At 39.5% G+C, this 27,900-nt stretch overlaps 2 protein-coding genes across 2 annotated transcripts; one reads left to right on the top strand and one right to left on the bottom strand.

Moving 5' to 3' along the window:
* Positions 1-3,178: 3,178 nt before the first annotated feature.
* On the bottom strand, positions 3,179-27,159 carry LOC128724065 (leucine-rich repeat and calponin homology domain-containing protein). The gene is made up of 10 exons (XM_053817830.1): positions 26,895-27,159; positions 12,238-12,382; positions 11,752-12,121; positions 11,129-11,658; positions 10,190-11,041; positions 9,879-10,125; positions 9,653-9,730; positions 7,082-8,316; positions 6,710-6,734; positions 3,179-4,683 (listed from the first exon to the last, which is right to left on the bottom strand). Exons 1-10 carry the CDS (start codon positions 27,157-27,159, stop codon positions 4,432-4,434), a joined length of 3,999 nt encoding a protein of 1,332 aa, XP_053673805.1. The 3' UTR covers positions 3,179-4,431.
* LOC128722895 (uncharacterized) lies at positions 14,043-15,004 on the top strand. Its single transcript, XM_053816582.1, has 2 exons — positions 14,043-14,099; positions 14,445-15,004. The coding sequence occupies exons 1-2, from the start codon at positions 14,048-14,050 to the stop codon at positions 14,963-14,965; spliced, it is 573 nt and encodes a 190-aa protein (XP_053672557.1). The 5' UTR covers positions 14,043-14,047; the 3' UTR covers positions 14,966-15,004.
* Positions 27,160-27,900: the final 741 nt, after the last annotated feature.

Here is a 27,900-nt window from a genome sequence, read left to right as displayed (position 1 = left end):
CCCAGCACCTCATCATCATGAGCAATGATCGAATTATGGTAAACTTTCTTAGTCTAGGTGTCTATTATGCATGAAATTTGAACTACATATGAGTGCAGCTAGGGTATTAATGCTAGTAAAATATTTGAAAAAACTAATTTACCATTTTTTAATATAACATCACCAACAACAAATTGTTTAAACTCTCAAAGATGCATATGTTTCTAACATTAAAGCGGGTACCTTCCAAGCATAATAAGGAAAAAACAAAAAAAATGTAACATGCTTATTTCTCTTAATCAAAGTAAAATGATTTTTACATTTAACTAAGCTCGCCATACACAATTCCGTTCAAGTTAGACAATTCTCGAGCACTCGTAAAACTCATTTTGTGAACAACTGCTCCAACGTTGATAGTCGAATCTGACGAACCTGAGGGTGGCACATGGTCAAAAACTGCAAAAAGGATCTCCCGTTAGCCGAAAGTTCACGGCGTGCTTTTCTCGTGCCGTCGTGACCAGACACGTAAAAATCAAACAGAGCATCCGGGTATGTCGGAGACAGAAATTGAGTCCACCAGAAACCAATCATTTTTTGCAACTGCAATGTAGCCATGTAGTTGCACCGATGTATTTCCCTCGATCGGTAGCGATTGACTTCTCAATGATTTACGCGGGCTCGGTTCTGCCAAAGGAGAAAATAAACTTGAGAAAGCGAAAGTTGTCGTAAAACTTTCAACAAAATTCATCAGTCAATGCTCGTGAATAGAAGGATTAATTGCTTTTTATGATTCGAAATCAACGCCATATCAATTTATCGCCTTCTTTCCGATTCCGCTATCAAAACTTCGTCCAATGGTGTCGATTGAGATGTGCTTTCTCTGAGCATTGAAATGCATCGCAAGGAGCACTTTAAAGACCGTTGAAATCGTATAACTTTCCCTTCCCTCGTAGTAAGAGTTAGCTTTCTGCAAACTCTTTAGTTCCCGTGTTGAAATCCACATTTCAACAAGAAGGAGCCAGACGATCTAAGGAAAAGGAAAAGAAATACGTCTAGATGGGTTGGTGTAATGCCATTGACTAACGATGATTCGAAAATGTTTCCAGCTGCGCTAGATGGACCTGCCATGGACCGGCTGGTAGGAACATGTGTGCCAATGTGGCAGTTTTCAAGTAGTGTAATAGAAATAATTCATCCGTAGCGTTTTCCTAACACGATGCTGCCTGACCAGTTGTTGCAATTGCTCATTGTTATGTCGTTGCATTTGTTCCTTCTTATGCGGTTTTTTTTGGGCATTCCTCCTAACATCCCGTTTATTTTAAACCGCCTTAAAATTACAACGCTTTAGATGCAAGCATGCTCGCATTTTTTCACCCAATCAAGCACTATAGAAATCATTTTTTCGTAATCGTGCTTTCATAAAAAAGTAGCAGGGATTGTACGATATAGATCCATTTTTTTAAATCTTATCATCTCATCATCTTTTTATAGACCAAAAAAGTCTACTTATCAGCCGCCATTCAAGAAGCCACATCTATCGGGATACTTGAGTAAATAGATATATTAAAGCAGTCCTAATATTTTCAAAATTATGATGTAAGAGGCCTAGTAAAAATCCTGTAAAGTATTACTGACTTTTTTAGCTCAGTATCCGGAATTGCGAATAAACTAAACCAAAACAAGCACAGCGAATGGGAGAACTTTTCCATTCTGCTCTAATACTTTTGCTTGCATTTCGGAAACTTTTAATCATTTCCATCCATGTTGCTAAATAAAAACGCACGCTTCTCGACTATGTTTCCTGTTTCGATACAAAGACACTCCTGGCGTTTACTCGCAGCCTTGTTTTGCAGCTAATCTTAATTCATCCGCACAAAGTTGGTCTGGAAGGAGTTTTTTTTTGTTTTATTTTCTTTGGTTCAAAACAATACAGCACTAGCAACAAGAAACGAAAGAACGTGTACGTCTGTTCCGTATGCGGCTAGCATAGTTTCTGCCAATTATCCCCCTCTTTACCACGGCCCGTTTTATTGCATTTGAACCCATGCCGTTGCTCGTGCTCGTGAACGAAAAAGCTTGATCCTTTTTTGTCAGCTTTTAGGTATGCAATTTTTTTATGCTTCATCCCTGCAGCTACTTGTGCAAGCGATAAAGAGCCACAGATAGCCTACCGGTTCGGTGAAGCAGTAACTGTACGAAGAGAAAAGTTTAATTGAACGCTTATCCTCGCTCAAGGAACTACAATATCTCGAAAACTTTTGCAGCTAGATTTCATAGGCATTCCAAACAATACCACGATATGATGACTACACGTTTGTTTCTACAATTGCCTGAAACATCTGTAATCAGCATCAGCTTAGAGAAAATATTGTTATAGTATATTTGAAAATAAAACGACTATTTGCAGGGAATATGACTAAGTGTACAAATATGAAATCATAACCAGCAGGAAAAAGAACAGGATGGTTCATAAGTATTACTTGAGACAAAAGAATGATTTTATTCGAAAGTATTTTTTCTCATGGAGCTGTTTCTGAAGCTGTTAAAAAGTGCACCTCATGGAACTGTTGCATGATTCAAAAGTAGCAAATAATCGGAACAAAACAAGTTGAAAAAAAAACGACCAAAGTAAATTGAATTATTAGTTTCATCGTTAATTTATGTTATGTAGATGTAGAAAAGATAGGTTCTATTAACGGGTTAGGATCCGAAGACTCTTGAAAGTAACATAGGTTCTCCTTTCAAGCTTCTATTCTGTCATCCCGCGACAAGCAGTTCAATGACTACGGACAGCTTAAGAAGGAGCTAGACGCATAGATTCAACAGTACCAACAACCCCCGGTCAAGCTTCTCAGGCTTATAAGAATTATAATGACCATCGTCACATGCCAGGACGATGGTGGATCGAAAATTCTCGAAGTCGTTTGCTACGCCTGCAGACGTCAGGGGGTTTGTTTGATAGTGTCCTTTTCATATAAGCACTAAAGGGGGTATCCGAAGCTCAGAAGTATGATCCTCAGAGACCATCTTCTTCAAGCCAGTCCAAATCATGACATACGTTGATGATACAAGGCAAACAACAAAATTAAGGTTGTACCGTATTCCTTATCTCCTTATGATAATTACGATGTTAATTTTCCTCCTTAATATTATTGTAAAGGTTCGAAACATTTCAATGAAGAGGACTTCTTCGACTCAAAATAAAGTAAGCATTTTATTTCACAATGCATTGTTCTCAAACATTACAAAACACATCAAATTATAGTTTATCATACGAATTTTATTGCGTATAGCTTGCAGTACGATTTTATTGCAGTATGATTACGTTTATTCCTTTTATTGCAGTTCAAAATTTGACGAGATAAAATCTTTTAATACTATTCATACCGTTTGAAAAATACGCATACCAAATTCCACCTATCATGTTGCCCTGGAAACGGTAAAGCTGTTCCATGCTGTTCCTTTTTTTCCACAGCACCCTAAGGTTAGGTTTTCTCGGCTTTCACACAGCAGCTACTCCATAGCTAAAGTCATGCCTGAGTTTCGATATAATATTTAGGAAACCTGATAAATTTATATATCCTTCTACATTGTTGCAAATATTAGCTCAAAACGGCTACGTATAGTTGCTGTTGCCAGTCAGTTACTACCTTTGGCTACAAAATTGCAGATGCTACATCCATTCACAGAACGGTTGAGCACGGTTGCATTTTTTATTCAAATCCCTTACAAAAGTGATATTTCTTATAATTGGAACTCGATTACTTTCTATCATGGCATCGGCTATAATCAAACTACAACCCGTTCACGCATTCTTGAGTAAGAAAATACGTGTTAATTCACTCCAAACACTCCGAACAACGCCGGATTATGTTGTGACCTTTTCATTGCTGTTTATTCATATTCCAATAGAGCAATGCAAAAACTTGAGTGATGTATCGATTGCAAAACAAAGGCTTCATTAATTATTGGCTCACATTACTACTTAGGTTAATAGCGATCCTCTAAGAGAATTTAGATCGAATTAATAAATAAATTTAATTTGCTTTCATAAATATTGTCCATCAACTCAAACGCAATACAAGAGTCGTTCGTTTCATAGTACCACAAACAACAGAAATAAGAACCCGTCTATGTTCTAAAAATATATACAATGTCACAATCATATGTAGGATGAAAATATGCAAATACCCTTGCTGGCGTGAGCTATCAGCAATTCTCGATACCATCGAATACTAAAGAAGCATTTAAGCGTTTTAATCTTTCTTCGCTAAAATGCTTCTTAAGTATTGCACTTGCAAGGAGACCCCTTGGTTTGCTTTTTTTTTAGATCCTCCAAATCTCATCATCAACCGTTGATAATCTTCCACTGGCAATTGACATTACTGTTCCAGTTGTGTTTCTTCTGGATGAACCATCGACGGATGATGATGGATTATTGTTGTCCGAGTCTCATGTACCATTTCCGCTCATAGAAGACGAAAGAGACGATGAGGAAGGACTTGACTTTGGTATACTGGAACCGTTGCTGCTGCTACTGCTACTACCACCGCTGTTGTAATTATTGCTTATCGCATACGCATTACGAGTCGGTGAGCGAACGTTCGAAGCTGGGGAGTGGAATTTCAGGAGCTCCACTACTGTTATTGCGACCTGCACAACTCCACGACCTTCCAGTACATCCGCTGCACAGCATAGCAGATTCTATAATGATAATTACACACAAATGAAAAACATTTTAATCCTATATTAATTATAAAAACTTGAGTCCTTATAAAAACACTAGCATAATACAAATGTGGAAATGTTACCGCAAAACACAAACACACGTGGTGTCAATTTTATTATTCGTGTATAAACCCAAACCTTAACGTCAATCAATAGAAAGCCGCTTATCAACGCCGCAATGCGTAAGCACGATGATACCTTATGAAATAACTTATACAATAATATGTTAGCTTAGCACAATTTATTGTAGAAAGCTTATTTTTTCATGTATATGATCTGTAAGTTCGTCTTGCGTACTGCTGCAATGAACATTAAATTAAATTAAAACATTATCATAATGCATGATAAGCGATGATCAGATTTCTCATATAATTAAGTACGCTCTGTGGTATTTTTTATGTTTCGTTTCGAATAACTTGGTGGGAAATAGAAAACTAACTGACGAATATTTTTAATTAAATATTGAAATATAGAGATTTTTAGTAAATAATTATTGTTATTCGCATTCATGTTCCGTTACCTGTACCTGAGCTTATTGGTAGATCTCTTTAAATTTGGAACTAATTAATTTATCTCTTATCGGGCATGCCTAAACTTATTAAAATTAGAAACTGATTCTACTACACCGGTTGACATTCAACAACTGTGAAGAGAATATCTGTTAAGTCGTAGACTGATCAGAAACATGTCTAAATACATTGTCATAGAACATGTCCTGCATTTTTATTGGGTGACTTTAAATAAAGTCAAAACTCTTTTGTCCACGCTCCGTCCCGAAGAAAAAATATAAAAATAGGATAAGTGATTGATTCTAATGAGCCATTATAGCGTCTAATGTTATACGAAATCATGTTAATGGTGTACTGTCACATGACGTGGCCTAAAGATCATAAATATCTATAGCTAAAGCATTCGAATACCTAAATATATGTGTATAAATGCGAGTTCGTAAAGTAAACATAAAACTATTTTTTGTAAGCACTTCATCTTAAACTGATCTTATTGAAAATATATACTCCAAAAAACTATCATATAAAAGTAAATAAGTTTGAACTTTTTTCATTTGGTCGGAAGGTTATTTTGTTTGGAAATCTAAGATATTGTGGAATGTAGCGTTAGCTGCTTATGATTTTGGTAGACTCGAATATAATTTCAAATTTAAAAATATATATATATGTGAGATTTAAAAGAAAATTGACAAAACCAGGAATATATTTATAATACTTTAGCAAAAATGAAGGTGCATTCAATTCTTGCAATCATCCTAAATACAGAGTGGAATTCATTCATTCAGGAATAGAAAGAATCATTAATTGCACATTTATGCTTAAACATACATCGCTTCTCTAATACATCATCTGCTATAAGGCATCTCTTGCGAATCATACGATTTTTTCATCCTCTACCTGTTCCTGTTGAGATTTACTCCAGTTTTAACGACATAGTTGCATGTTGTACATGTCTTTAACTACCTTTCATGTTTAAGTAGTAGTAACTCTTATCTTTTTGATTATTGATTGTATACCTTTGGGGCACTATTTTGTTACATTCATAAGTAATCGAATATAGAAAATTTTGTCAAGAGATTCCAACAGTTTTCTTTAGTATTCAGCCTGTTCGTGTTTATTTTCAAACACAAAAAATAGGAAACAAATGAGAATAATAAACTGCCACAAATAAATAATGCACAAATAAATAAGTTTAAAATCAAAACATTAAAGCCTCTGTAGAACATATGAGAAGAATAATAAAAATAAGCATTACGCGAAGCGTAAAGTTTGCTTTACGAATATGAACAATGTTTATCACATCTCGTGAATAAGAAACCATAGCTTGATGAATCAATGAAAATATTTTTCGAAATTGCACCATGAAAACTCATTTACTTATGACTTATGCATGGTTTAAAGCATGAAAACGCGTAAAAATATCTATGTATGCCAACAATAATTAATGTTTTATGCCATCAAAACTCAATTTATAAGCTTATATGAGCACTTACCCATAGTGAGTTAACTGTATATTGTCTCCAATTAAACGATTCAACCATAGTTAATCCGTAAGATTAATTATGTCGCTTTACTTCAAGAGTGATACTAAATTATACTTCCTTTCAGTATTCAGTTTAATAAATTGAATATGACACGGATATGAAATATTTTTGTATGGAAAATAATTATTTCTCTGACATGCTTTGAAATCCTTAAATGAAATAAATGCTTAAACCCATTTGAGATGAGTTGTGTGATGTTTTTCATATCAATGCAAAAACTACGTGACAACACAACACAGTTTAAAAGAAACCATCCATAAATTAAAGATGATAGAAATGATAAACAAAATTAACTTTCAACTAATATAAACTTATTAGGACAAAGGATAAAGGTAAAGGTAAACAACGGTAAACACGAACGTTCCTAAGCACAGAATAGTGGAAATCATTGAATGATCAGATTCGGATCGACAACGATCTACGACCACGCTTTGTTGGTCTTTTTCATCAGACAATTGCTGTTTCTCGATACTATCTCTACAGGATAGTTCTTCAGAATGAATTGCAACATTCGCCACTTCACTATTCAGCACCTTCCTTCCTGTTGCAGCAGCGTTTTCGAAAAACTCTATTCGTTTCGTAACTACCTTAAGTTCCTCTGCACTTATCGAGCACGTATTATTTTTAATGATGTTATAGTTTACGTATCCGTCTTCTACTGGCTTTAAAGATTGTGCATTGCCAGTTGGGGTATCGAGATCATTTGATGAATTTTGCATATCATTAATTGTATCATGCAAAGATGAGGCACAGGCATTGGTAGGGGTGAATGCCTCTCCACCATTATCGAGAGTGTTTGGATCATCATCGCATGAAGTAAGACTCGTTTCAGAATCATCGTACTCTGAGCGATCGTAGCTATCTTCATTCGTGTAATCGGATTTACAACGGAATTTGCCAATATCACTATCGTATTCACATTCTTCGATTATTTCATTTAAATTCGATTGCATATCGTTTATGTTTGGATTCCGTCTTGTCGCATTTCGTCCCGCAGGAAACTTCCTTTTCTTGCCTGTTTTAGTATTCGCTTTGGGAAGATCCAATGTAACTGGAACATTTCGACGATCTTCGCTACCTTGAGACGACGAGCCGTTCGAGCGTTCATGACTTTCAACTGAGGTAGACTCTATTTCTGCGCCAATTCTGAAATTCTGCAATGCTACAGCAGGATAACTGGCAGCTGCATGTAATACCGGCATATCATAATTGAAACTTTTCTCAAGGGCTGTTGAACTGTTGGTGTTGGTTGCAGCAGCAGGGATACCTGGCACCGATTGCGATGGTGGCGGAGGTGGCGGTGATCGTGGCCGACGAAGTGAACCAACAACGACCGACGAAGAAGATGATGATACATGCACCATCGTCGGTATGCTCAACAAAGCCGCTAGCGTTCGATACATCGCTAACGGATTAGGAGGTCTTGGTGAAAAACCAGCTTCCTGAGATCCCTGTCCGCCATTGTCTGCCGCATTTCGTTCGTTATCCTCCAATGTGGTCAACGTAGACTCGGTCATAGTTGGTGGAACGATGTCCTGACAGGAGCAAATCAACTCCTGCAACCAACACCAATAGCAACAGGATAGAGAGAGAAGAAGGTTAGTGCGCGTTGACGCCTGTTCTGCATTTTTATGAGTTCAGCAATGATCTAAGACTAGTTTTGTTCATCAGCTAATTGTTGATTGTGTTTTCATGAGCAGCGGTTCATTCAATTGTTTCATTATTTCGTTTGTTTCCTCTCCTACCTCTTCCAGATTATACGTCCTCTATTAATTACCACTATTTACAACTATATTATTTACACAGTAAACTAGCATAAATAGCACATTTTAAAATAATGAAATTTATACAATTTTTGTTCATTTGGCACTATGGCATCAAACATAACATATTTCAAGAGCACTGAAAACACTACGAGTGATAGACGACAAATCATCCAGCTACTACATAAAGATAACAAAATAACCATCTTCTACATGATGAGAACTGTTTCTATCCGTTAAATCATGTTTTGTCGATGACTTTCTTGTTTACTTCAGCCAGTTTTGAACAGTGTTAATGCAAATCAAACAATAAATTCAAGCACCCTGTTATTCAGTTATTTATAAATTTAAATAACCGCGTGGTGGAACTAAAGATTGCGTGCTTAATTTAACCTTAATTCTAGTATTGTGATATTGCAATCTATCATCGTACCGTTCAATGAAATTGATATGTTTAAAAGTGAGAAGATTTACAATGATATGCTATGCAAATATTTATCCACCAATTTAGTGATTAGTAGTTCACACCATTATTGCAATGCACATTTATATAAGTAATTTTAAATTATTTAGCAATTTTACAAATGATTTTGAAGGAAGCAAACCAATAGTGAAAAATAAATGTCTGCAAAAATGGTGTGAACAACGTTTTGAATATAAGTCTAGAACAGGGGTCAGGCTTTTGTAGCATCTTGTGTGAAGTAGAGATATATAACAAAAATGGCAATATTCAGAACATCGGAATTTAATTAATCAAAACTTATAAAATTTTAAGGTTTTTAATCAAAAATCCACGCATGGCAAACACCAAATGGCAAAAAGCTATGAATTTATTCGCAAAAAGGAAAAGCTGAAAAATTATATTTGATACAACTTCTGACCTCTGTAAACTAGAACACACAATTATTTCATGAGATAGAGTAACTTATAAAGGAATAGGAAACATACACCCTTCTACTGTGGTCACAGAATGGAGAATGTAAACGTATAGTGAAACAAAGCGACAGAAAAACGAAACGGTACCCCAAGTTATTATTACCACCCAAACATGAAAAGAAAGGTGTAAACGTTTCTATGACATAGCTTTGACCTCTTATATCAGTTGTGCCTAAAATGTATGATTACTCACCTCATCAACTCCAATTTTTCGACAAGCATCCAAAAAGTAATCCACGTTTCTTCGACATCTTGCCATAGTCAATTTAGGCTAAGTAAAAGAACGATAAGTCAGATATTACCTGTTTTTATATTATTCATTTTCAAAGGCAAATATAATTTACTAATATGTCTGATTGAAATTTAATTTGAAGAGTAACGAAGTCCGTCATAAAAGTTATTCAAAAAATGATACCTACCACTGCCGAAGATGGAACATGAATGCTACCCACTGAACGGGGTCTTACATGATTGGCGAGATGGCACAGTACAACACCATCCATCAGTGCCGGTGCAATATCTTCAGGAAGAGACATTTTCAAACGTGTTTCGATTACTTGACGCAATTGTTCAATTAGTTCTGTTTCCTCCTTCTGTTTATCGAATTCTCGGCGCATGGTGAAACTCAACTTTTCTGTAGGCACATCACGATTCCAAGAGACAGTCCTTCGGATTAAAAAAAATACGTGAATAGTAGTCTCATCATAGATGCATTTCTATAGCAACTTACTTATTTGTTTTCTGTCCCGGCTTGGCATTATTTATGTAGCCTACGGTTGCGGTCAACGGTTTCTGACATCCTGCAGCTGAGACCGGTGAACCCAATCCTCCTCCATTCGATGCCGTTGGTTTGGGAATTGACGAGGGAGGAACATTGTTGTGCGTTAAAATTCCACTCGTAGTCTTGCAAGGACTATTTGGTTTAACGTAAGCGTATTCATTACTGGTGCCTCCATTTAGCGATGTTAAGGGCCCCTTTGCACCACCATTCGTTATCGAGGTTTTCCCATTTGCAGCATTTATTCCCGATGCCGTTCCCGACGAATGATGGTTACCATTTAAGTGCGTTGGCGATTGGTTATGCATTGACGAGCTTATATTGCGAGAAGGTATGACCTTTTGCACCGGACGTTTATTTGGAGTACCGCCTGTACTACCACCACTACCGTCATCGATCACCGTGGTATGTGCGCCATTACGGTTTGGTGATAACAGAGGACTCGAATGCCCTCCAGCCGACCCGTAGTTGACATTCGAGTTCACGTTAGCTTGACTCAGTTTATGCATACCGCTCGCATGATGTGGTGAAACGGGAGAACTTTGGTTGCTACTGCTATAAACGGAGGATGACGAGATAGATTTTGTGTACTGAGAAACGTTGCTGAGAGGTGACTCCGTCGCCGATCCGGCACTGTCTGGAGTTAATGGTTGATCCTTGCATCGATAAACGGAATCAAGGTTGCGCTGCTGACGTAGAGCTTCCTTGTATTCACGATACGTCTGATAATTGGATAATGTGCGGCTTTTATCATCCGTCTTCGATCCATCGGGCGTTACATCTCCCTCAGGCGATATGTCGTTGCTGGAATGATGAGCCAATGAATGAATAACGAAACGAATCTTTTAGCGCATTTCTAATTCGTTTTGCAAAAATTAAAGGTGGTCTTACCTATTATTGTTCGACAGATGCTTACGATCTGCATGGTGTTCCGGGAGAGTTGCAGTCTTCCGAAACTCCTCTTCCCAGCAGACATCACCATTGCCTGTAGATGTACCTCCACCATGGTCTAAATTGGAATCGATCACAGCTTCGAGTGGAAGGATTGCCAAAGAGATCTGCCCACCTGAGGACGGATTAGAAGCAGCATTATGGACACTGCCGTTGCGCGGCATTACCGTGAAACTCGAGTGCAAAGGGATGGGGGACCATTTCGACGATAAAGTTAGGGAATTGTGCGCATCTTCTTCCGCTGTCCAACGCTTACCCTCGAAGACACCGTCACTAGTGCAATAACCTGAGTCAACGTGCGCTCTGCGATTCCGTTGTTGACTGTCCAACAAACTACTGCTGGAGCTTTTTGCTGACAGTGCCGTCCTACGAAGTGTGGCATGTCCATCAGAACCCGACTTTGATTTTTCCTCTCGCGCCGCAATCGTTTCTAAATACTTAAAAACGTGCACTAATCCTCGCACACAGAGCTATAACAAAACAAAAAGAAGTATGACTCAAACATGCTACCAGAGTTTATGTAGATATTCTTTTGTTGTTTTGCTTCTGGAACAGCAACTTACGCTGGCCGGAGGAGATGTGAGCGGATTGTTTGAAAGTTCCAAGTCGACCAGCGAGCTCATAAGCCTCAGTTCAACCGGCAATGTTGCTATCTTGTTGCTGCTTACATCTAAAAACGCCAGCTGCAGGCAGGTGAGATCACGGGGCAAATATACCAACTGATTGCTACGCAAATTTAATGAACGCAAGCTGCGCAGATCGCCCATCCGCGCTGGAAGATGTGTTATTTGGTTGCAGGCCGCATCGAGCTCGGTCAGCTTGTCCATCCGTCCTAGCTCATCCGGAAGTGTTGCCAACCGATTGTTTGACACCAACAAAACTTGCAGTGGCAGAACACAGATTTCACGTGGCAAAACCGATAGTTGATTGTTTCTACAAGTAAAAAACAACGCATTAGGCATGTGCACTCAACCGATTTCACATATAGTACACGACACGCTACGATAAACAATCAGTTTATTGATTATTTTCTTCAACGCCATACAAACCTTAAGTCTAGATAGGTCAGCGAATGCAGTCCTCGTATAGTTTCCGGCACAGAGCGAATCGTGTTGTGGTAGACCAAAAGTCGTTCTAAAAACGCGAGACATGTGATGTCTTCCGGTAGCTCGCAAAATCGATTCCTTGAAAGATCTGTATGAAAAAAATGCATAGGCAATAAAGAAGGTTTAGTACATAATGTACCCCATTATTTTTACAATAAGCAATTCGACGAAAATAAAAATATTGTAATATTACGAGTATTGCTAACAATATTACTAGCTTCATACTGAAATAGGATCTTCAAGTATTGTTTTTGAATGGTGGCTCCCAATTTTTTCAGGCGCTTTGACCTTCGCCATGATATTCAATTTATTATTGAATTAAAACACCGACTATTCTAGCATGGTGGCCGAGAATTGCACAACAGGATCAATTGCTCTACATTCATCTACACGATCGCAGTTTCAAATTGTAACCATATTGAATAAATTAGTAGCAATCAGTTCACAAAGGAATCGTCATTGTTTGATTTCATGCCTATGAGAGACCGGTGACTGACACCAATCCGAAATAACTATAGCTTAGGTGCTGCACCAACTGTAGAAAACTGATAATTCCTTATATAAATAACACGTAAAAAATAGCATAAAAACATAAAAAAATAAATACTTTTTTTTCATTAAATTAGTTTTTCGAAACATATTTGATTCTTAAGCATATTGTGTGTACCAAAAAATCTTATTTTTATCCCAGTTTAAACGATCAAGTGATCGAGGATCTGACAAAACAATGCTCTGCACAAATGCATTTTTGTTTTGTTTATAAAAAGAAGCGCATCTACTGTGAAGAACAAGATTTCGATTCAAGAAAATGGCAATAAGACAGCATAGCATCGAAGCATACGAGAGCATACGTCTATGTTTTATTCTTTCTACTGCTGGACATGCTATCTCGCTTCCACAACGATCTGCTCCGCCGACGTTGAAGCAGAATTTTCCGAAGACCGTCGAAGAAGTGTCTCACGCACACTCGAACCGGGAAATAAATACAAGGGTGAGAAAGTTGTGTTGGTGGGACCGCTGCGCGGCCGCGACATCGTTTTTCATCTGTCGAGTTAGCATGCGTTTTCGATCGTTCCATGTTTGGGGTTTGAATTCCAGCCAAAAACTCATCGCGTCGACGCGTTTCGCATCGCGATTTTGTGCGACTAACAGTGTGAGTCAAGTGAACGAAATCACATCTTGCATTCAGTGAACCTAAACTGCAACCGAAGGCACTACTGCGCGTGCAATGCACATTCCATAATTGAGTGTTAAATCATCAGAGCACGGCGTTCAATGTGATGTCCGAGAACATTGGGAACCAAGCCGCGTCGCCATCCTCGCCGCTCTGTCGTTGTGACGATCTCTAAGCCGGTCGGCAATTATTTTATTTTAAAACGTTTCGTGAATACAAATGTAGCTTCCGATTCCGGCGCTTCCTCCGGAGACGGCAACGAAGTGTGGTTTGTACTGCTTCCGTGCAATAAACCGTATCCTATGGTGTTCTCCGAATAAGGTTTCGCATGGTTCAACCCGGTGTTAATACAACTCCTTACTTAGAAGAAGTGGCTTGAGCTTGCTTGCAAATCGTACGCCGCTAGTGTTTGTTATTAGGGAAAGGTCAAACAACATTAAAGTATCGTCAGCGTCAACAGCACTATCTCCAAGTCACTGAACGTAAATCATCCGAAATCTTCAATCCAGAGGTGGGTGCAATAAGAGACGTGAAGATTTAAAAGAATCTTGCGGAATTCCACACCAGACGGACGGACCCATGGCTTCACAACCGAACCAACCCAAACAGTGCCTATTGCTCCTGACTGGAGGTGAGTATTACCTAGCCTTTTTTCTACCCTGTAAATATCGATCGTCTGGAGTGAGTTTCTAAATATTACACCCAATGCTGGCTACCTGTTAATTGTGCTTTCTTCCTCTGTCTCGGAAAATCTCACATTTGATGCTTGCATTATGGGAACAGAAACAACACCGTGTGCATGTGTTGGTGGTCACCTTGAAGATCACGGATCATGCTGCGTGTGATCCTTTGTTAGGTAGAATCAAGCTCATGGGCACGATCGTAGGGACGCGGCACATGACTACGAGACAGACGGGGCGAGGATATAACTTTTTTTCCTTCACCACAAAAACCTGTTTCTTTTTGATGTCTTCAGTGGCCCTTGTTCTCTGTGCGCTTGTTGGTGTCGACGCCGCAAGCGGAGGTGGTGGTGGAGCCGGTGCTCGAGGTTCCGGAGGCATGTACAACTACGGCAGCTATGGCGGTATGGGAGCATCGGGCGGCAACACTGGCCTCGGGATGCGTCGCGGAGCCGGAGTGTATGGTCCAGTTGGCCTTGGAAATCCACACGACACGTCACGGTATCCTGGCCAGGCCGGTACGTCAGCCACACAGAGTCCCGTTTCGACGAAATCCGGCCACCATCGCCTATCGGCGTGGGGAATTATTACAATCGTTACGTTCGTTATACTGATCGGGGCCGGCGCGTACTGGGGCTTCATCTGCTATCCCTTTTTCTGCAAGAAGGAGCGTAGCTACAATATGATGATGAACATGTCGTCGGCGACCACCGCCACCCCATCAACGCGATCGACCGAGTTCGAAAAGCTCGATCATTGCTGCTCCAAATCGACCACTTCCACTCGAAGCAGCGACACGGGTATAAGCAACATCTGAGGCAGCATCCGGCATCATCAGCATCATTCCTGTGCCACACGCATACTAGGGCCGGTCTAGCGACCAGATGAACGCAGGACAGAGAGTATTTTCTTACGATTAGGTCAGAAGGAAGCATACAAATAGAATAGCTATAACTGATCGCGGCCGATGAGAGAGTATGTGCAACGATATGTCCATTGACCTATTCCTCCAATATACGTCTGTGGGTCAATTGAGGAAACTTAATGAAAATTGTACACAATTTTGAAACGAAAAGCTTACTTTTGAGTGACTGATTTTTCTTCTACGGGAATGACTCGTGTTCGTTGTGACAAATAAGTGATGCATTTACTAACGGTATAGCAATATCGAAACGAAAACCGTTAAATACTAAAGTGATAATCCAACTTTCGCGACAGTAACGTAATAGATTGAAATATTAGCCGATTAGTTAGGAAAGTATTATGTATGTAGTAAGAATTCTCAATGAAAGTATCCAATAAATTCATCTATTAACTATGACTCGATTAGTTTGTGAGTTTTGCTTAGAGAGAAAACGGAACGTGGAGTTTTTTCTAATAAATGGAGGTGGTAAATATAAACAGGTAAGATATATTTTCCTCACAACACAATTGGAAAAATCTAAATACGGCCAGGCCGTTCTTAAATAAATAATAACAACATCAACAATTGAAAAAATACACGAAGTATAGTTCTTATGACCATTCGCTTTACAGTGATTTGACATTACTCATTGTTGACAATTTTTCTTCTAATTTAGCCTACTAGGTTTACACATGGTGTAAAATAGGTTTGTATTACAATTGACACATATCGCATTCGGGGGCAATAGTATGCATCAAGTACGCTTACCTCATATTCGTCACCATTTAATACGACTTACATAGCACAAACGCACGAGAGTGGGGGAGATTCAAATGGCGAAACGAATGGCGTGTCAGTGCAGGAAGTTCGCAAAACCCACATCGTTTGTCATTGAATGTAAATTGGATAGGTCAGATATGTGGACGCGCCAGCATGCGACTCTGTTGAACAATGACGAAAAGCATTTCGCCATACATAACCCAGAAAGAGAAGGCATCTCACCTCAGCAAGCTCTGCTTAGCTGAGAATCAAAACGATGTAGGACGAATTGATCATATTATCTCATATAATCCTACGCAAATACTAAGCTAACTTTGAAGATTCTTCTTTTTTGCTCTCCCTTTTTTTCCATTCATGTAGAAATACAACGTTGACGTCATCTTAACACGTTGCATGTCCTTGGTCCTTGGTACTGCTTATTTCACATTTCATATATTTTATTACAGTCTTTTTACAGTATAGCACCGGTATTGCTCACGTATCGAATATCAAAAGTTCAAACATGACCAAAGAAGAGATAAACGAACTTGAAAACTAAATTTTAAACTATTTAAACAAACATTTTTGTGTATTGAAAATATTTCTTAATCAACATATTTATATACTAGGGTGCAACAAATGTGGAACTTCGACAAGGGGTTGGTCAAGTTCAAGAAAATAATTTCCACTGCAAAAGCAGAGAGCGTGAATCGAAAACTGTTCCCCCTAATGCCTTGCAGTAAGCGTATCGAAGAAGTAACAGGAGGGAGGACCCCTTTGTAGAAGAGCACAATTTGTGCGATTCTTACACAAACCATCGAGAATAATCAGGTTCACTCAGGAGGGACGCCACATGGCAGCGTACACACGGCATTTAATCTATGGCAGAGACGGTTTCTCATACCATAACCGTGTGCCGAGGGATGCGAACGATCGTTTCTATAACAGCCACCCGATTCCACTGGTGCACTGATGACGGAGGAAAAGTTCATTTTCACCATCTATTCGAGGGTAATCAAGTGCAATGCGGCAGCGCTAAACAGACGAAAACGTGCACCAAACAACGCCTGCGGCTGACAGTATATGTTGCTTGCTTGTATGAGTTGCTACCAAAGGAATATTTATGGCATTGCAAGGAAAAGAGCAAGATATAAGCAACACGGGAGCGAATGTTGTGCTGGTACCTGCTAATTTTCATCGATGTTCATACACTCATTTAAGCGGTTATCAGTTCCACTAACATTTTCAACAGAGTTATTAAACAAAGTATTATTTTTAATAGAGCACTGCAGTAAAATTCTTCATGTATCCAACATTGTAATAAACCCAGATTTGTTCGGTTGGGCAAAAACTTTCTTCAGGAAATTCGTTGAAAAATGCTCTTCTTTGAGATGATTCAGAAATCAATTATGCATGCAGTTGATTGCTGATTTCATTCCTTACCACCAAGCTCATATTAGCAACCAGAAATTGCCTATATTAATGACTGATTATACTTAATTGCATTTCAGAAACTTATAGGCATCTCACTGCCAATGTGACGAGGCATCATGTGAAACGTCCAAGTAGACATCTTTAGCATGCATAGATCTGATTATAAATTTATAATCGTTTAGCATGCATTGAGAAATGGTCCGAATAAGAAGAACGAATCCACTGAACATGCTTTTGCATCATTAAACGTTGCGTTTCATCGTTACACCAGGCGTGCACGTCGATGGTCGGGAAGATTTCACATGATGCTTAGTTTAATTATTAAACAGCCCACAGCAGCAAGGAATAACTTTTCGATCATAAACTGCACATAATTTCATATCAAGCTATACATCATAGTGTATATACTATATATTTACGTTTTTGGTTTTCAAAAACATCCACATTTTTTTACATTATACAAACTATAAAAGTGCATTTCAATTTCCAATGAATTCATACGCCACTATCCCCAAGCTTGCTCGCATTCGAACGCACATGAAATTATCTATACATTTCACCCTAATGTAGGGCACCGAGATAAAAACCATCATACTTCGAAAATACTGGTTGAAAAAGGTTGAGTAAAATAAGAACAAGCTTATACAATAAGCATTGAAAAACGGGCAACTTAATACCCTTGTAGAAATAATAATAATAGTATCACACCATTCTATTTCTCTCATTACATAAACTACGACGTATCAAATAAACTTTATTATTAGTAATGATATTAACTATTCACTAATCTATTGCAAGTTTCAACTGTAAGACATGGCGATTCCAGTAATCTATAGCACCCAACAACATGTATATATTTCCCATATATCGGTTGTGAAACATACGAACCCAGCAACAAATGGGTGCATCCCGCAACCTAATTAACTTTGATTGTTTACGGTTTCTCTACAGGTTCATATATCGTTAGTATTTCATCGTGAGAATAGAAAGAGAACCTATTAATTCGACGCTATACAAATGAGGGCAATCAATTAAATTTTAAAGTAGCGTCGAAACTGTCGATGTTTCTATAACAGTGCTTTGATTATTTGATGCAGCATTGCACCAGCACTATTCCATTTGTTCCAGTTTTAATTTAGCTAATCGTAATCCTTTATATTTGGATTGATTCGCTTACTTTGTAATCAAATTACATGTGGAATGTCTTTACCTTTCTCAATACGTGATGCTAATAGCTGATCCAATGTTAGTAACATAGGAGCTTCGCATGTCTATGCTACATAAAAGTCATTACCTACTAGCATGAATCAATTATAGGCTATCTGGCCATAAAAAAAACAACACACATCCGTGAGGAACCTGCTTCTACGAAGCGAACAGCTCCCACGGACTCCCACGTAAGGCATGGAAAGAATTTGGAACCACACCTGTGCTTTGGTTACTTGATTAAAATGAGTGCTCGTATCGAATCTCTCCCCGGTCTGTCGATATCAGACAGAAATGTATACAACCTAATCAACCGCCAACGCGATCAGGCTACGCCTAGAAAGCGTGCCCCAGACGAAATGCTTCGCAAAACAGCAAAGAAACTTGTGTTTTGATTATGACAGCTCTACCAAACCGATCGAGACCAAGTTATCCTACATATTCCGGCGAAGAAACTGGAACGCGTGCGTGCATGTGCAGGGTGCAGCGTTCGAGTGGCGTTTGGATAAGCTGTTCCAGGCCAATGCACTTACGCCTACATCTCTCTACGCATACGTCTCTAAACATGCCATACAATCCACGCCTGCAGCAGTAGAAGAAATATGTCTCGCAACGGATGCATCCACCAGGCATAAGCCATGGATGAACGCAACATCACGATCGCAGCAACCACAGCTCGGAAAAGGAAGGTTTTCCCTCTCAGAAAATGAAACACCACGGAGGCGATACAATGCTATAAATAAACCTTTTTCCTCGTCGGCCAACCCGGCGGTTTGGCTTCGAGCATTAGCTCCGAGGAAGAGTCAACATTGGCCACCATCTAGGCATGTGCTATGCGGGAACCTGCATCGCCCATGGCAAGTGTCAAATATTGGCGCGGGCAATCCGATTTATTTTAGCTGTGTCATTTTGTAGAACGCGCCGAATGGAAATCGGAATCATTTGACTTTTGCAGCCAAATTCTGGGACGGCTGAAGGTCACGGGTGATATTGAATTTCACATCCGAACGTGCAGAATATTCAGTTCGTTTACGGAGAAATCCAACAAACAGAACAACTGAGCCGGAAAGAATTCCGATAATTAGGCCCAATTAATTCTTACTCCAACGATTTGCCCTATGTGAAACTAGAAATGATGTAGGGCAGAAAAAATGAAATCAAAAATACATCACATCGCGAGTTTCTGTCACATATTCTGATGAATTTGTATCTGGAATAAATAAATTGATTATAATCGACAATCTTAGCCCCTACTCTACAATAATTCCGGTAACGACACAATATACTCATAAAATCTAAAAGAATCAAAATATCCCATTAGAGTTGCATAAACTCGTTCGCAAAAAGTGGAAATTGAACGATTTTTGGTCCACCATCGTTAAAAATATTCATGTTATCTTTAGAGGGCTTTAATTGGTGAAAGTCTAATAGCATGTGGACTGCAACAGATTGATAAATGTTGAGAGCAATTAAAAAAAAACCAAAAATTATATGTTGATGTGCCTTACACCTTGGCATCGCAAAAACGTCCCATCTTTGTGGAATAAATTAAACAATACCTTCCTGTCATTGTGTTGTATCACACCGTTATCCATGAAATGGTAAGGACATGAATCATTACATTCACTGCTCGAGCAGCCTTCTATGCCACCTCCATGTTTCGTATGCGTAGGCCACAATAAGGCACTGGCATGCCGAATAAAAACCATGAAGCAACGGCTCCAGTCAAGCTATAGTGCATTGTACAGCTTGACAGCGCCTAGCTGCAGCCAGACGTGCTCCAATGTGGCACCGCGCCCTTTCAGAGGTGCCAGCCCCACGGAACAGAGATTTTACCGGAAATATTCATCCTCTGCCGGTTTGACGTGCAATGAACCACAAGCCATTGGCACGAGCGTCCTGTGTGCACGCGAGACATGCCCCGTGCCGAGTACCTTCCCTTACCAACTTCCTTTAGCAGTACTACGAGTCCTTTTTACTATCCCCATTGTTGTCTGGCGCTGGTAAACGGAAGAAAAGCGAATCAGCTCCATTGTAAACTTATTTTTCCCCATACAGATAGCGGTGATGTCTGGTGGATGGGGAAAGGAACCTTTTTTGTTGTTCGTTTATGTATGCTAAAACTACCAATGATACAATATTTTCCATCAGTTCGTATTCTCCATAATGTGCAATTAGTTGTATTGTTTTTGCGGATGATGCCTTTTTTCACTCTTATTCAGGGATATTAATGAATATTATGGATAAACGTGATCAAAGAATGAACATCAATGCAGATAAAAATATACAACAACCTACAAAATAGAACAGTTCTAAAATATTGATCGTTTTTTTCCATTTTGCAAATGCTCTGCATCATGATTGTGCAGGTTTTTACTTGTAATTATTTTCTCCTTCTCTCTACTGCTGATTCCGTTCATTCAAAAATATTATTTTTCGTCCGATTCTAGAAAATCATAAAACATAATCGAAGCATGCTCTGTGCATTTTTAATCTTTGTACCTGTTTCATGCTGATTTTGTGTGCTTTTTCACAAAATCATTATGACCAGATCATTTCTGCTATTCATTTCCGCAGTATGATGATATGCTTTTTTCTTCCTTTACGCTACATACGTTACAACATCGATTCATCCAACCAATCGCTAAATCAATTTCCGATACCGATAAGCGATGAATAGCTCGAAAAAGGTGAGATTACGTCAGCATATCAAAAATCGATCAAACTTACTAAGTATGTTTTTTTTTTGAATGAGTCATAACAGTAAACGATAAAGTAATAAACACTCCAATATATGGTAAGCCAGTTTTTAGTCAGTTTTATTTTACTTCCCATCGAAGAAGCATCCTGTATGGCACTGATGGGGCTGAAGCCAAATCATAATATTATATTAGTCTGTACGTTTGGCAGACGAATGTTATGTTGCTTGTATGAAAATATATGCAAACATTCCTTTCTTTTTTGTTTCACACACATTCTAAACATTCAATGATCAACATTCATCACACAGAAAAGTTGAATCCAACAAATTCTTCCACGGTGAGTCTATGTTTCCTGGTTTTCCGGTGTGTGGAACGTGCCGTTACCCGAAGAGAAAGGTTTACTTTATTTGGCATCTGTGATACAGGAAAGCATGAAGGATGAACGAAGACATCTTTATTATTTTAAATAACATTTTGTCGTAAGAACAATTAAATCGAACGAAGAAGATTCATTATAATAATCTCCATTAAATTTTTCTAGGTAATATTCTACTATATTTAGTTATTGTTGCATTTCATGCAAACTTGAGTACATCCTAGATACTAAACGAGCAAAGAAACACAAGTCCGAGAAAGACACACGTTGTGTATGCTACGACATGTTCGAGTTAGCACGTAGTTTATCTGCCTCAAATTGATACCGGTCAACACAAGTAACACGTGCAGCACGTTAGTATGATTTGTCATATAACATTGTGTATGCATAGTACATTTGTTCATTTCCAATCATTTACAAACTAAAGCTATGCGAATTTCCGACATTCCTTTACGTAGATATATCACCAATTCTTTTGCACCATGTTCGATCCTTTCATGAGATCATTTACAAATAAGTCGGACACCGATGTTAAGCATCCCAGTAAAAATAAAGAAATTTCCTCCTCCTAGATCAGTAGTTCGGTTGTTGTGAACATTTAAAAAAAACATCAATGTCAATAACGAGAGTATATTGTGCTGAATGATGCTGCGGTACCAAAAAAATTAAATGAGCGTCACCGATTTACAGCCCTGTCACCAAAGCAGTGTACGATGCAGCCCCTGGCGACATTGATAAATGGAGAATACACGAATATGCTGATGCCTTTTAAAAAACCTTGGAATGCATCACATTTCAACCTTTTAAACTTTCTTGTGTCTACTTCTTGCTCACGGCCATCACGCATGCTAGTATGAGTAAAATATTTTAATTAATGAATCATGTTGCTCGATGTACTAACCTCGGATCCCTCCCAAATGGATCCGATGGAGTACGTACTCATAAAACTTAACGAAATGCATCATACATCTGCTGCATTTAACCCAAATAAAATACCGATTATTTCGAGAATCGAGTCTGAGACTGCAACAACTTAGAATAGTTTGTTGCAAAATAAATGTTAGAATAATGAGAGACGCCAACATAATATTTTACGATGTTTCATTGATACAAAAAGTGCAATTTGAAAAGTATGATCACTGCGCAAGCGTATGTTTGTACACACTTTTCTATGCCTTTGCGTCTGTTGATACATACCCACACGGTCATTTGTGAATGGAAGCTAAATTCAAAACAACGTGCGTCTATTCTCTACACAGTAACTAACACGCACGCAAGCTCGCTGTTGCTGGATTGTGTGAACAAATCCACATCGATCGGAGAGAGAACGCGAGTCTGCCTTCGCACTCGAGAGTAAACATAGCATATGCGAAATGTTGTCTATCGTAAGCATGATTTGTGGCCCTGAACGAGGTATGCAACCGATCAGCAAACACAACCGATATGAGATGATGATTCATCGTCTGGTGAACGTGACCGACGACGGAACAACGGCGTGCTGTTGAACAACTAGTACGCAAAGTACGATACGCCTCAACGAATCAATAGTTGATCTTCTTGATCATTTCCATATGTTTGCGCCCGACCAACAAACCGGGCATTTAGAAAACACATTTGACGCGAGGATTGAAGATAGTGGATGGAAAAATCCATCACGATTTCGTCGCATAATGATTTCGTTTCCTAAATAGTAATCAGCATTTAAGTAGCCCCTTTGGTAGGTACTCGCGGTCTCACTCGTAAGGTACGCGTCAATTGAACAAAATTGAAAGTAAATTACGAGTAACAAAAAATTCAACTACTACGCTCCCCGCACGCAATCATGCGCATAACAGTCGCGAACTAACGCGGACCTCCTCGTCCGACCAATCCGCTTGTTGTGGCCGCTTGATCAACCGTAGCACCGGCTCACGTTAGGCGCATTTTTCCATCAGAAAGGGGATCTATTTCTGATTTTGACCGCTAGTTGCAACTCGCCTCGCGAACTACCAGTCGCCGGCATGGTTCGATGCAACTGAATAGATTTTATTGCTCAATTAATCGCAACAAAACTGTGGTTAGTGAAAGAGAGTGAAAATTTGCTGTATCGCATATGCTCGGCGCCTTTCGCACACGACTGATTCGTGGGGTTTTTGAGGGCCGGATGTGATCTCTTTTTTTTATTTCGAAAGTAAAGCAGATGAAGAAAGAGTTGTGTGGAGCCAATGCGTGCGATGATGAATGGTTGGCAATTTCTTGATTCACTATTTTCGAGAGTTTTTTGAGTGGCTTGTGCAACCCATATTGCACAAGTGCCTGGATGTATTCCGAAAATAGATTGCCAATTCGACTGTCTTCCGTGGCTTGTTGGGTAAAATATTTCTGATACTCATCATAAGTACCACTTAAAAACCCATTCCGGAATCCCCATTGCGCCCCGGAACACCAAACACTAATTAATCGTAAATCGTAGTCTATTATCACTCCATAACTCGCTTTCCGATGATGAGTCATGAAAATTACTCCTATGCTGCAATCAAGATATGAAAAACTTCAAGGCGCAATAATTGATTGAGCGAATTAAGTTTCCCTATTTTTTAGCTTGGGCAGACATAAATGCCTTTCTGCTTGCAACCCATATTCAACTCAATTTGATAGCAGCCAACAAAATGATTTTAAAAATGATCTCATGGTGTGGTTTGTAATTTGTTAGAGTACGCAATTACTACCGCAAACCTTAAAATGACTTTGAACTTCAACTTAGTTGCTAGTTTCTACATCTGAGCAAAAATCTATTAACACCAGCCCAGAGCCCCCGAGGCACCGTGTATGCATTTTGTTTACAAATTGGAGGGAAAACAAACACTGGCTTATCACGAGTAAAGCCTGACGCACGGTTTACGTATGCACACTTATCACTTTACTAATCTTCTTTGTGCACTACATACCGTTTAAGAACTGAGAACACTGCTGCAGTACCAAGCAACTGTCGTTTCATTAAAACTATTAAATCATCAATCTATTATGAGCTAAGATTCGTTTTTGTTCTTATAAGTAATAATTATCAGTGAATGATTGAAAGCTTTATTAGCTCCCTTAGTCGAACTATATATAATAAACAAATATTAAAAGAATAAAAAATGGCAACAAACTACATTGGCTTCTAAATGTGTTTGATGGCGTGACCACTGTAATCAAGCATAGGTTTTAGTTGGAGTGTTTTGCATTGATGATGTCATTTTGTAAATTTAGCATTAGTTCATAACCCCCTTGACCCTAAGCCTTACGCTTGTACAGGATCCGACAACAGATGTGAATTTTTGGTCGTTTCCATTATGTTGCCATCAAGTTTTTTATGACCGATATGACAACTAAGAAAGAAGCCGAATGCGAACTTAATCTTTTTTTTCTAGGGTTTATATGTGTTTTTCTAAAAGAGCGTAGAATGTGCTGGAATATATTTAAAGCCGGTTTGAGCGAAAATACAAGCTATACATGCAATTCTTGGCAAAACAGAAGGCAGGTCATTTCCAAAGCAGTAACGATAACCGCGAACTGATAGCAACAGGCCGTTGTAGGCAATGTGCTCAATTTATGGAAAACGACTGTGTTGAAGGGTCAAAGTTGCAAGTGTAAAGTATAGTAACACTTGGGCTTGGTTATCTGAATGGAAAGTCATTTCAAACGTAGTTGTCTTGACTTTGACTTCATTTATGTTGCGTACGTTGCGTCGATGAATTAGTTATGTACTCAATATCTCTGAAATTGATTACGAATATTGAAGTTTGTACGAACAAAAGGCTTCAATAGCGAACACATTGCGCCAACACTGAGTTGCTCACATGGTGACCTAGTCCACGGTTCTACTTTGGCAGCAGCCAAACTGTACAAATCAGGCTGAAAACGTGATCTGCTTTCATCTCAAACACCACGAAAACAGAGCGCAATCAATCTTCATGTCTTTTGAGTGTTTTAATGTATTAATGGCCTGAAAATCAAGAAACGCCATCATTTGCAGTAGCCACGCTCAGTTCACACCTATTATTCCACCAGACTGGTAGAAAGATTGAGCTTCTAGGTCAATCGGACCAACGAAAGGAGAAAACATAGCCACAACCAGATCTGCCATTAATGCTCACACGTACGAATGAGTTGCTGGTGTCCGTAAGCCCACTGACCCTTTACTTGCCACGCAATGGAGCATAATTTTCGCATCGATGATGGCCAACAGACAAGGCAATTATCCTTCCATCTTTACGCCAGCAACTTGCGGGATACGCATTGTGGAATGGTAACACAAGTAAAACAAATATCGTTCCCATTTCTCATCTGCTAACCGAACCGGTGTCCTACGAAAAAACGAAACACCGAGCCAAGGCGCTACACGAGTGCTTCAGTTTGGTGCCGTTTACGTAAGCTAGGGGTCCTCATTCCATATGTCCTCATTTTTTTTTTGTGTCGCTGTGCCACCGACTCACCGACAGCAATAAAAACACCCCTTCGTATTCGACAAATCGATGGTAAAGGATCGATCTGCTTCATCCTTCGGTTTACTAGTCAAAACCCGAATAACTTCATCACATGCGAATTTTGCTCCAAGCAATTTACGAAGATTTTTAACAGAGCCATGAAAATCAGCCACATGTTGGGCGAATTTACCACAAACTAAACACACCATACAGCTCCTGTATCGGCGTTGCTTCGCAGATGGGCACCGCGATATGTAAGTATCATTAGCCTCTTTCGATAAAAAGACCGTATAAATAGAGCGGCGTAAATATTCAACGTGTGTATTTAGTTTCTTTGTGCTATTTTCTTAGCATCTCATTTGTTTATCTTATTTTATCCTTTGCGCTTTTCTGTAAACTTTTTGGTCTGCTTATCTAGCGAGGCATGTACAGCTGGTTGGCGGAAATAATTTATTTTTAACGATTTGGATGTTGCCTTTTAATTGTACATACCTCTGTTAGCTCTTACACATCCCGCAAATGTCTAGACGAAAAAGAATACCTCCCGGCATCTTGAATTGGCAACATAAAGAATCAAAACACCCGCAACCGATAACGGTATCCCGATTCACGGTAATTCAGAATGCCAAAAATGCGAATAATTTCAAAAATACTGTCTTTGTTCATCTTTTTCATCTTTTGCTGAGCTGATTTTTTCATTCTTTTAATCGGAAACTTTTTTTAGCCCATGGAATGTCTCACGGTACGTTCAATCGAAAGAAGTCTTGAAACAAGGACACGCATGTGCAGCTAAGGATGTATAAAATGGCTTCAACCAGGAACCAATGAAAAATGTCACTTTTGTATGTTTGTTACTCTTGAGCTTATTCAAAAGGATTTCAGCATAGCAAAGGATAATTGAGTAGCAAAATATTCACCTGCAATAACCGTGTCTCCCAGGTTGTACTTTCCGGCCGCCTTCGGGAAGTCCTTCAGTTTGCGTCCACTCAGCTTGAGCTCGCCGCTGAGATGCGCATCTTCCAGGATGCGCTCCAATGAACGGGTCAGCTGGCTCTGCAAGTGGCCACCGGGTCCGCCCCCGCCGCCTCCAACACCGTTCATGCCTGCCAGATGGATTGGTTGAGCCTGACCCGAATACAAAACAGTTGACTGGGACGCTTTGAGACAGGCGGCAACGGCCATGCTGTTGCCTCGCTCCGATCAACACAGGAAACACTCAAACTGCGTGTCCATCAACGGGAACGGTGCCGTTGGTGGGCAAGGGGAGGCGGCTTCCGCCCAGACGGAGCCCTCTTGCTGGCGGAAATAGCGCTTCTTCACACTTTGCACGCTTGCCTATCAATTCATCTTTTCGACGGCCAACGCAGCCGAGGAAACGTTGTGTTTCACAGTGTTTTCACTTCTCTTTCTCTCACGCACTTACGGGGCTCGCACGTTCTTTTGGCCGCAGCACTGAAGCTATCGCACGAGGAGAATACTTTGCACCTGGTTCACCGGATTGAAAAGAAAAGAACGGTAAGAAGGAACCGATCAATCGCCGTTGCTAAGGTAACGCTGAAACCGACATTTCGACACCACGCCAGCGAATTGAGCCGCTCTAACTTCGCTAGCATCTACATCTACAACCCTCACATCTCATATCTAGGACTGCCACTCTGCACAATCTAGCAAGCTTATACTATCATTTCATCTCAGAATCGAAATTTTCCCTTGCTTTTTCCACACATATACACCGGAGAAAAACCCTTGAAGCTGAACCATGCGACAGAATGGGACTCGTCACACGGAAAATGCACCTAGCGTCTAAGCGTACTTTTTCACCGGCGGCAGACGGTCGCCACAACGGAACAGTTTTCCAACTTGCTGCCCCTACTCAACTGGCCGCCATCGACTGTCTGCACTTGCTCCTGACGGCCAGGGCTA

Source organism: Anopheles nili, chromosome 3 (genome assembly GCF_943737925.1).
Source record: "Anopheles nili chromosome 3, idAnoNiliSN_F5_01, whole genome shotgun sequence".
In the NCBI taxonomy this organism is placed as follows: Eukaryota; Metazoa; Arthropoda; class Insecta; order Diptera; family Culicidae; genus Anopheles; species Anopheles nili.
Note: the sequence above shows the minus strand (reverse complement) of the source record. Positions and strands in the feature narration are given on the sequence as shown.